This window comes from Chaetodon trifascialis, chromosome 7 (genome assembly GCF_039877785.1).
Source record: "Chaetodon trifascialis isolate fChaTrf1 chromosome 7, fChaTrf1.hap1, whole genome shotgun sequence".
Lineage (NCBI taxonomy): Eukaryota > Metazoa > Chordata > Actinopteri > Chaetodontiformes > Chaetodontidae > Chaetodon > Chaetodon trifascialis.
In genome coordinates this window covers 4,533,041-4,544,838 of record NC_092062.1, presented here as the reverse complement: position 1 = coordinate 4,544,838, position 11,798 = coordinate 4,533,041, and the positions used below count along the sequence as shown (strand labels likewise).

Genomic DNA, 11,798 nt, shown 5'->3' with positions numbered 1-11,798 from the left:
CTATTGACAGTGTTAAATTGTGTTAGATTTTGCTTCAAATGTGAATGACTGCTCAAAGTTAGAATGTTAGTGTGAAATGAAACACTACACGTTGTTGTTTTCAATAAAAAACATTTGCACAAAGCAAGCTTAACTACTTTCATGTTCATAAGAGACAGCACTAATATAAAGTGATTCTTTACTAGTTTAAATGGTAGTGCATAAAGGAAATCTGAGTCCATATTATCTGACAGAGGCTTCAACTCTCTCTTACTTCTCTTCTCTTCTTTTTCACTAAGATCTAACACAGGAGGAAGAGAGGTTTCTGGATCAGAGAGGTACAATAGTACAATAATACCATAATATCATCAGCATAAAGACCTACACGACTTTCTATGTGTCCTATCACGATACCTCTGATATTGGGTGACTCCTGATTCCTTTTGTGAGGGGCTCCAGAGTACCTTAAGAAACTGCGAGAGACAGAGGGTCTCCCTGTTATTTATAATGGAATCATTGATCATTCTGAGCAGGAGTAAGGTGAGTGTCTTAGGAAATGCCATATAGATATATGTAAAAAGTTTACCCCTTTTGACTGCATGGCCAAGCCCATGTAGACCCTATGAGACGAAAGTGATGCTACTCATATCCACCTGATGTACACCGTTAAGCCCTGACATGTATCATGGCAACATTAAACATTATTAAAACACAACCCCCTCCCCACAGACACTTCCCCAAACAAAGTGTCATCTTCCCACCTCTCTAAAGGCCTGCTAACCTGCTAACTAACCAGCCAATGAAAAAATATAAAGAAGTATAACAGACTAATCACTCCCTCTGGCATTTCAAATAATATATATATATATATATATATATATATATATATAATGTGAAATACTGTCTGTAGCAGAACCTGCACCATTGCTTTATCATCTCAGCTGTGTAATACCGGATTCTGGCCGTTGGGTGTGTTTGGAAGTGAGACTCGCCAAGCAGTTTAGGGATGAGGGTGCTTATAAACTCTGTTATAAACTTCCTTTTGGGACACCCACAATTTTTCTTTTTCTCTCTTTCTCTTGTTGCAGTAAGACCAGCCCTAGTTCATTAACTTTGATGGTGATTGTTTTTCACTTTTGGCTTTTTTCACTTTAGGGTTTTCTCCGCTATTGTTAAACAGAATTCATGAAGGCCATGTCATCCATGAAATACATGAAAGAGATTCAAACTTTCCATCACATTTGTCAAACCGGTCGTAGATTGTTTTCATCAGACAACTTTTTCTATATTACATCTGTGGGTTAGTCATTAGAGTCTGACTCTATCTACTGCAACGCAAGCTCAGCTGGTTTTGTTGTTACAGGAAAGTCCCCTGTGCTGCGTGCCACGTCAGTATGTGAGTCTGTTGTTGCTGTATGTAAATATACATGATAGACAGGCCCTGTGGTTGTAACGGGTATTACCAGGATCAATCAGCTGAACCCGAAAGTTCGGGAGTCTCTGTCTTAGAGCGAGCACAGAAGGTTTGGTTTGTAAACCAACAAACTGTTTCGCAGATGATCAGGTTCAGAGAGGGCAAGATGAAAGACATGGTCAGAGTCACAAAAGCAGAGTTATTTACCAGGGGGTAGGAGAGCAGGCGAGGTCAAAGGCAGGCTGGGTTGATACCAAGAAATCTGTCTGAGAATAATTGCATCAGAGCTAAGAATAATCTGGCAATGAGTGAGTGGGTGAGAGCCACTTAAGTATTGTGCTGATTAGTGATGATTCCCAGGTGTGTGTCAGGTGATTGAGCTGATGGGCGTGGTGAACAGGTGAAGAGGTGCTGGCTGGGCAGGTGAGCAGATGAGGGACAGTGGCAGCAGGTAAGGAGTAGACAGGTGTGACAGTGGTACACTGACTGTATGTGTGTCTGTCAGTGTTGGGCAGCAGCAGTGCTAAAAGAAGAGGAATTGCTAGTTTAACTACATTTCTCTGTAGCATGGTGGTAGTTGGTGTCTTCTTAATCAAATAGCTTTACTGTAGTTCAACTCTTAAGTATCAAGAAGTGTGGTAGTGTGCATGCAAGCTCAAATGCAGCAGAGCTTTCGATTGAAATAAAACTGCAAGGATGCCACTGCCATACACAGATGTGTGATGACATTTTGAGTCAATAGTTTGTCCAGCAGAGTCAAGCACAAGCACAAGCACGTGCACACGCATAGATGAAAATACATGCACTCCAGACAGCTGATTTTGCTTATGTGGACAGCATAATAAAGCAGCTTTCTCAACACTGGTGTCTGTTGCTGCTGCATGTGAATGTTGGTGCTAGACATGCCCCATGGCACACTGACTATTATACCTATCTATCTATCTATCTATCTATCTATCTATCTATCTATCTATCTATCTATCTATCTATCTATCTATCTATCTATCTATCTGTCTGTCTGTCTGTCTGTCTGTCTGTCTGTCTGTCTGTCTGTCTGTCTGTGTGTGTGTGTGATCTTTTATCTATTTTAGCCCATGTTTAGAACAATTAGAAAATCCTCACAACTATTGTGTTGTTCTGTAATTCTTTGTGGGTTTATTTGAATTGTGACGCTGTAGAAACAACTAAATTACTCTTGTATTCATCTTCTGAGAGCAACTGGAACGCTCCCTCTCTCTTCTGTGTCTTATAGCATGGACTCTCAGAGTGCATCAAGGATGAGCTGGCAGCCTGAGATCTTCTTGCCGACTTGGATGCGTTTGTCAATCTATCTGCATAGATAGCCTTTTATGGGAACAGAAGAGTGTCCGCCATACCACCAATTGCACTTCACCAACCATCTCAGTCTACTGGGCTTTTTTCTGAGCTTTTTTCTTGTGTGTCTCTTGACCCCATGCAAGAGCCTAAGTCAATATTGTATGTCCAGAAATTCTTCACCACAGAAATGAGGGGAAACCTCCTTATATCTTAAAAATATATATTTAAAAAAAAATAGCACACTTGGCCACAAGAATCATGCATCATGTTGGTCTACCAGTGTCTCCCACTGTGGCCAACCTCTACACTGAAGACAAAAAAGGCAGAGCCCTGAACTCCTTCAGAAAAACAGAAGTGAGCATGGGGTTTAGATATGACACCTGGGTCAAACACATGGGCCTTTTTGACACATGAAGAGGACAGCAGCCTCCACTCTGTGTGAGACACTGAGTGTACAGGAAATCCACACACAGAGACTTTTACCTGATTAAGGTCTAGCACTGAAACATTGCAAAGCAAATAAATACATTAATGCAAGTTAGACAGTGTGGTGGAGCTTGTTTGTAACTTTTGATCCACTCGTCTTTCTCCTATCTAAGATATGCAAAGTGTTCAGTTTTTCCAAGAAAACAGGAATTCTACACACACAGACTAATACTTACTCTTTGACTCTCATCACACACTGGAGCATAAGCTAGGAGTTATCAGAACCCTGCAACACAGGAGGGACATGTCCTCCGGTCAGGTCTCAGCAGTTTGCCCTCACCTCAAATACAGGGGAGACTCTTTTGAAGACAGCAGATTACATATTTTGGACAGGGACACAAGGTGGTGCGAAAGAGGAGTAAAGGAGGCTATTTACATCAAAGAAGAGAAATCATCCCTCAACAGAGGAGGAAATCTATGACACCACTTAATCCCCACATACAATGCTGCCTTTTCACCCCTTACCACCAGATTTAACAACCACAGTTAGCCTAATGTCACAACTCCAATGACTGCTGTTCATACTTGGCCTCAAGCCACTCCAACGACTCTAAAGGACTTCTGTTACAACAGTCAAGAGCACCACAAACCAGGTGGTGTCAGTGACACAGATGTTAAGTGCCTGGGACTTCCCACCAGTCACTTAGAACTGAAGAAGCCCCTTGGATGAAAGGCGAAACATTTCAAGTATCTACAATGAAGTTCAGTTGTCTTAGTTTTAACCCTCCTTGAATAACCATGACCAGGATGACTCAGAATGTTAATGAACACTCTGAGGGTAATGTCATTGTTCATGCTGTTAAGAATAATGTTAATAAGAAATATTGACAATTAGACAGGCAATAAGTTCCAGCAACTACTGTAAGTCCGGGAAACATACTATTCAAACCATGGCCTAAACGAACAGGCGTGATTCTGCAGTGTAATGTGGGCCGTCATTTGGCTTATGCGTAAATGGGTTTTTATGAAGGAAGTGCCATCTCATGGTGACACCCTGCAATTGAATGAATGAGACACACCCCAGGAGGAGGACCAGACTCCCAGTGACTGGAAAATTGCAGGAATTTGTGTCCCGGCCAGCTTAAAGCCAAGGAACCTTCAGCTGGGTGCAGCACTTCTGAGAGGCTGACACTGTCATGTTAAAGCTTCACTAATCACAATTTCTATATCAACAATAGATTAAATGAGTATGTGTAATCTGAAAGGTCACTGTGATAAACCCACACAGAGTTATCCCCAACTCTGCAGGTCCCCTAAGCTCTGAAGCGTGTTTAGCATCCGTCATCTCATTGCTTTGGTTTTATAGCCAGCAGCTTTACTTTTTCAATTCAGACTCACATTGACTTCATTTCCAGTCAAAGCAGGCAGCTGTTTTCAGTGAAAAACTCTGATAAACCCACTGTACACTACATGCCCAGCACCAAACAACAGAAAGACACAGTTAGAAATCTTGTGTTTATAGGTTGTTCTACCATGCACAAGTGGCCAAAATACTGAATAATTGTTGCTTTAATGTATCAAGTTGAGATCCAGCGTCCAGTTTCGAACTGGCTCCCTAATAGGAAATCAGACAAAAAAAAATCTGCTTGTATGAAATGCAGCGCTGCACCATTTGGAAGGTGTTTGTGTTTGTCACAGTATATTCAGTCCTTACCTGCTGCCATTGTTTCCTCATCTGCTCACCGGTGCCCTCAGGACTTTTCCACACTCAGCCACGCCCACCTGCCTGCTCACCTGATCACACACCTGAGAGTCATAGCAATCAGTACAGTATATAAACTGCTTGGCCACACTCACTCTTGGCCAGCCTGTGATTGTTCTAATACAAGACTCTCATGGACTGATCTCATTGCTGAACCTGCCTGTCTCCGACCATGCCTGTTCTCTGCGAACTGCCTCAGCCTTTTGTCCCTGACCACGAGTCTTGCTTTTCCTTTCCTGGATATTGTTTGCCTGAGTGTTTGGTGTTTGCCACACCAAACTCTTACAGAGACTCTAAGACTTTGTATTCTGCACGTCCCAAGTCTTTGCCTGCCTGTGACTGCTGGATGTTTTATTTCCTGCACAATACCAGAGACTCTACTTGTTGCTGCTAATCTGGTCCTGCCAATTCAAGATTAAAAGGCTGATAAGAGGTTTACCTGTGTTGTGGTGGTTCTGCACTTGGGCCTGAAACCCACTTTGTGACATGTGTTGACTATTCTGCAAGCCTGTGAACGACAGTGATCCATTACAACCTTCTCTGTACAGATCCACAAATATATTTACATCTATTTTTGTATAAATATAATTCCTGCATTCATCAGATGAGGATTTTGATTACACCCAATGCCATAGATGATGTAGCATTAAAGTATAGTGCATAGTTTGATGCTCTACCACACAGGGTGTAAGTATAAGCAGTTGTCAGTGGAATAACTAGGTACAGATATCCACTGCTACTTTTCTTTTATGCTATTGCAGAACTGTTTTGCTGTTCATCATTTCAGCAGATGTTATTCACAAGTGGGTGTGAAAGCAGAAGTAAAAATTTCACTATTCATGCTCACGACCACAAAATACTGTGAGCCGAAATCTTCATTTGCCTTTCCCTCCTTTCACGATGCAAGCGTGTTGCCACAGTCGAAAACAACAAACAGAATTGACATTGATAAAAGTTTTTACACATGCAGCTTGAGTTTGATACCTCTACACTGTAACTGTCACCATCACATTGATGTTCTTCCAAGCCGAGGCTTAACTCGTCTAAATTTAAACCAAGCTTTTTGCAGACCCCAGCTGTGCAGCAACCACAGCACTTCCTCTTTCATTGCAAATAGAATGTGAAAATAGCTCTACCTCTGGTCAAAATAACAAGTATGCTGCTTTCATCCTACACACACAAGACAGAGAGAAGTCAACCACGGGGCCCAGAAAGCTCTTTCATCCGCAGCAGAGAGTATAAACTTAAGCTGTAGGCACATTTGCAGACGGCTGCCACAGACAAATTTGCTTCTGTTGTTACCAGCTGTGAGGTAAGATGTGAAAGGATAAATCTTGCACTTTCTTTATCTTGACCCTTTTGTGCCACTGTTTTTGCTTTTAATGCATGCTAGCTGTAACAATGGAATTTCCCTGGTGTGGGATCAATAGTCCTATCTTAACTTATCTGTTATATATTCACTGTAGTTACACGCATGTAAAGCGGCATGTTTTCATCAAGATATTGAGATGGGTCTCTTTTCATAGATAACCTCAACATGGCATCCGGCAAGGAGATGCAGTTGTTGTTTCATTTTGCATTGGTGTTGTCAGTCGTGCTGACCTCAGCCCTGACAACCCTAGATTCAGACCAAGAACTGCAGGACAGCGGGTTCGGTCAACCACCACCTCGCCACGGTCTCAAGTTGCTGGTGTGGTATGTTCAGAACTGCCTGGACAACAACATGGTGGCTCTGTGTGATCCCACTCGAGGAGAATACGGATTTCATGCATTTATGAACCGAGGGCCCAAGTATCTGCTGCCAGTGATAAAGGATAAAAAGCAATACGAGTATTACACCATCGGAAACCTCAACGCTCCTCATGCCAAAGACCTGCCCTATGAAGTCAGAAAGTACTACAACCGCAGCAACCCTGAAAGTAACAAGGACAGAGTTTTGGTGAGATACAACTCCAACAATAAACATGTCGACAAGATCTATGCATCTGCACATTATAACGAAAAAGAGACGTACATAATTGGCCCCAAGCTTTTTGCTTCTCTGCGACATCCAGCAGCCCTCATTAGCATAGAAATGTGATGTACTTCTGAAGCAAAATCTCTCTGTGACATCTTTAATAGCTCTGTGACTCTTCAAAAAAAATCCTGATGGAATTTCAAACTTTCTTTAATCAATCTTGATTGACATATTTGGCTGCTGCTTTTCTTTGTAGACAGAATGAAAAAAAGTGCCAGACTACTTTTCTACTCTTAAATTAAGGCTTGAGTATGAGTCAGGAGGGTTTGTGAAACTTTGCACAGCCTGTCTGCTTGTCGAATACACAGTATAGAATGCTTTGACCAATAAAATGTGTTCAAATATGCAACCTAAGAATATCTTATATATTTTTCCAAAACTAAGACATGCTGTTTCTTTCTCAGTGTGTGAGTTGATAGGTGGTGGTGGAGGCGGGGGGCGGGGGGTCTTTAAAGAAAAAAGATCCTATTTGTTACAACTTGGTTGTCATATTCCTAGATTAAAATTTTAATCAAGATAACATTGCATTCACGCTGATCTCTTCGAATGGCTGACGTCTGGGAACACAGTGACATCACAACAGTTGCGTCAGCAGTCAGACAATCAGACAAGTTGTAAACAAGCCAACAGTTATACAGCTAAGATACCACTCCTCTTTAGGTAAAACTGAAAGTGAGCACACCCGAAATGTTTTTTTCTCATTGTACAGTAAAGCTGTGCACACACAACAACGGTAAGTACAGTAAGTCCAAGATAAACCGTTACTCTATAGACTATCGTGCTGTAGATGGATGGTGTGGGTAATAAGGAAAGGCTCATCATCAGTCGGCCTTTAAACAGTAGTCAGATGTCAATGTGAACATTGAAACAGGTTTTGCTTGCTGTAATGATTCCTCCTGTCCATACTAGCCATTAAGGGATCCCTTTCCAAAACTGACAGTCCTCGTTCTGTGAAAAAATGGATCCTAATATTTATCTAACATTGATGTGAGGCTTCAGCCATCTGAATGAATTCAAGTGGATGTCTCCCAATTTTTCCCACGTCGAGATTCAGTGGAGGGACAGTAGCAAAAAGAAAGAGTTTCATACTAAAAAGATTAATTTTGAAAGTGTATTAACTACAAAACATTTTTGCTGTAGATTTTCCCCTTGAAACCTACTAAGACAATGTAAGCCTATTAAATCACAGTTGTAAATCAGTGTTCATTGTGGCCGAACCAGTATTTTTTTTCCTATGTCCAGACAACTCATTGTCAGTTATTGCTCACTTATTAAAAGCCCCCTGGCCAGTCAGAAGCAAGTATAGCAATAGCAAAAATTAAAATAGGGCTACACCTAAAGTAAAGGAAGTCCCTGGGAGATAACACAAAATAATCGAGGAGAAATCGAAATGGAAGAAAAATAGGAGTGTGTTGTTTGAGTCATTCTTCTCAGGATTTTGGATATTGTTCCACTACTGTCAAGGTCAAAAAGTACCACCAAAAATATGAAAACTCTCAATATGAAAGAGCTTTAGACATTTGTATGAACTCTAATATCAGCTTGAATAGCAGGCAGTCAATCAAAATGTTGACTCTAATGAGTTGTGAAACAAGGCAGCATACACCTTCAAAGCCAAAAGGCACAAACTCTTGCAAAAGTCCCTTTCAATATTATGATGACAAAGCACCCTCATGCCTGCAGTCCTCAAAACCCACAGAAAGGCCTCATTCATCTTCTGCTCTCCTCTGTTGCCAATGGGAGGACACCATTTGGACCGCTATACGCTCACAGGTTGAACTCAGATTTGATTTGATACTCCCACTGAAAATATAACAGAACAAGAAGGACCAATCTGAGCAGATAAGAGAGATTTATAGCATCCTCGCTCTGCACAGAAATATGTGGAACATTAAAGATACACTGCTTGATTTTGTTGTAGTGCCCACAGGTGCCTAAGACGCAAGACGTCCTCTCAGCTTACTGTTGGTATGTTAAAACTCAGCTCTGAAGTGTTTGCACGCACAATTAACATTTAAATCCGCAAGATTTCAGTGCTGGTTAATTCAGCTACACGTGGTTATAGGTTGAAACAGCTGTATGTAATAATATCTGGTCCATTTCTGAGGTCCATACAAAATGACATGCGTGCCATGTGTCAACTGCGACTACAAGTGGAGCAGCCTGGGCAATAAACATTCATAAAAAAGATGGTTCACAAGTGTTTTTCTTTCAAAAGGGAATTGTATATAGCCTATCAGGTGTCTCCTTCCATGCAATCACAGATGCAGAGATTTGAAGATATGATTTAATGTGATCACATAGCCTTACCTCTGCCCGGCCTGCAAAAATGAATTAGAACACAAGGAGGAAATGAAGCGCCCAGAGGTCAGCCTCAGCATGTGTGGTAGCTGTTCTCCATTTATCAGTAATCACTCTGTTGTCGTGAATTACTAAATATTAAGGTATGAATGGTTGCTAAGTTAGTGAGTTGGCATTAGCTAAAAATTGCATTTGAGGACAAATATAGCAGTCTAATTTTTCTGTTTGACTGGTTTGTGATTTCATTAATGTTAGTTCAAGGTTATAGTCAGGTTTGGGATTAAACATGCATCAATTTCAGTTAAGCTTACAGTGAAATGAATGGAAGTCTATAAAATGTCCCCAAAATGACATATGCAAATGTTTGTGGGCGTGGGCATGTCAGCTTATGACATGTGCACATGCATGGCTGTTTCCTCTATGACATGCAAGTCTCTTGCTCCATAAAACCAGCCATATGCAGATAATAGCACAGATTTACACACTGCAGCCTTTTCCCTGTCCCTGTGTTTTGTTCATTTTAAATTGGTTTGAATGGAAATCAAATTGAAGGCGGCTCTTAGCGGAGGCTGACTCTGATGTTTCACTCTGCCTGGCCATGCTTAACGGAAGACAGGTTTTCTGTGAGTGGATGGTAGGGGGTGGGGGGAGTCCGAGCTCTTTGACAGAATTGTAAAGCGGCAGAATGAACAGATGTCTCCCAATGATTAATGTTCCTCCCTGCCTTGCCTCAGATCAGCTGCGTGCCCATGCATCTCTAACCCTACACCTTCTCCCCAGCACTCTATAAAGCTAATTTCTTTAACTCACAGCTTTCTCTATCTTTTCTTCAAGTTCATCTTGTGTCTTAATCTTTTATATTTCTCCCCTCAGAAAGATCATCTTCATTTTCTTGCATATTTTTGGAAAAATTAGAGAGAAGCAGTACCTTTGCTGACCTTTCCTGATGAATTTCATGGGGACATTTTGGGTTCCAGTCAATGCATTAGACCTTAAGGACATTGCATACAGTCTAATAGGTCCCTACTGTAGTGTAGGGGTTTAAATGGAAATCCCCTGTACTTTAATGTGTCAAGACAGTAGACATCAAGGCTGTGTGTTGAAGGGATCAATCTTAGACAGAGACAAATGGAAACAGTCAGGTGCTTTATAGTCTACTGTAATTTAAACACCTGAAAAACCTTTGTAGAGTAGTGTGAGTCTGACCCCTGTTGGATAAAGTTGGAATGAAATTCTTTTTTGCTTTAAGATGCATAAGATGAATTAACAGGAAAGTGTCTGATTTCTGTTGTCAGTCACCTGCTTCTCCATTCAGTATTTGGAGTTTTTCCCAGCGTGCATGAAGTGGATGACATGAAAACAACTGGGCAGTTGCCACTCACATCATTCAGCTGATGACCCATCTTACAATTTCTCTCACTTTGTCACTCTGTAAGTATACACCTACAGAAGTACCTCAACTCTGCACATGTTGACCTATGGCCTGAAAGAGAATAAAGCATGCAGTAATTCACTGTACAGAAAAAATGTTTTTTTTTATATATATTTTATCAACACATCTTTCAGTTAGTCTTGCCTTTTCTTAAAAATCTATTTATTTTTGGATGAGCTCACCAAAGACAAGCAGACCGACAGCGCCCCCTGCTGTACCTTTGAGGGAAAGAGGGAACCCACACACAGTCTCAGGGGGAATTGGCCATTAAAATCCAGCTCTGCATGGTAATGAATACCAGGCCTATGGTAAAGGGCTCGCATTAAATATTTACACCCTCGGTTAATATTTCATACAGTAATTTTGTATTTAAATTGGATTTAATATTTAATATAAATACAGAGCTAAGTGGGATATGCTATTCTCAAACACCAATCCAGACACCTACCATATGACTGGGGTTGTAAATATGACACGGACAGCATACATATGTAGATTCTCGGAGCCGGAACACACACATACAAACCAGGCCACACGGACAGAATATCCCACTGTCTGCAGCACTGGGTTTATCGCTGGGCTGTTTTCTCCTCTGGGATGAAATGGGCTGGCAGGGAGAGTCAGAGCCAAGCGTGTCTCCTCGCAATTACTTTTACATACAATTCATTTGCATTTGTGATGAAGTTGTGCTGGCAAACCTAATCGCTGCCTGGATTATGTTGACGTTTGTTTGAGTGAATCAAACAGCAGATTTATGTGCTGTACTAGAGTCGCAGGGAGGAGGTTGGGCTGGATGGAGGATGGGCAAAGTGCAGGACTGTGACACCAGACTCCAGGGTTCACGTCCAGACTGTGGTCAGGTTTAGGCAACAGAAGCACTTTTGTTCAGGTTGTTAAGGACTTTTTCTGTATCAAAGGTCCCATATAATGAAAAACTCACTTTTGAGGTGTTATTTTGTGTCTCTGGTGCTGCCACACACATACAAAGTGTGAAATAAGACCGTCCGTGCTTTTTTGAGTAAATACGGGTTTCTGAAAGCACCCTGCCTGCAGCTTCCAAACAAGCCGATCGAATTCGGCCTCCTCCTACGTAAGAAGTGGGTACATTTGCATATTCCACCAGCCACACCCCCCCGCCCCCCGAGACACA

The 11,798-nt window shown here is 41.5% G+C and overlaps 1 protein-coding gene across 1 annotated transcript; it reads left to right on the top strand.

Moving 5' to 3' along the window:
* The first annotated feature begins 6,092 nt into the window (after window positions 1-6,092).
* LOC139334261 (uncharacterized) lies at window positions 6,093-7,152 on the top strand. The gene is made up of 2 exons (XM_070967045.1): window positions 6,093-6,210; window positions 6,425-7,152. The coding sequence occupies exon 2, from the start codon at window positions 6,436-6,438 to the stop codon at window positions 6,976-6,978; it is 543 nt and encodes a 180-aa protein (XP_070823146.1). The 5' UTR covers window positions 6,093-6,210; window positions 6,425-6,435; the 3' UTR covers window positions 6,979-7,152.
* Window positions 7,153-11,798: the final 4,646 nt, after the last annotated feature.

Excerpts from the sequence above, each read along its gene's own strand:
- LOC139334261 (XM_070967045.1), top strand. The coding sequence starts at position 6,436 with ATGGCATCCGGCAAGGAGATGCAGTTGTTGTTTCATTTTGCATTGGTG.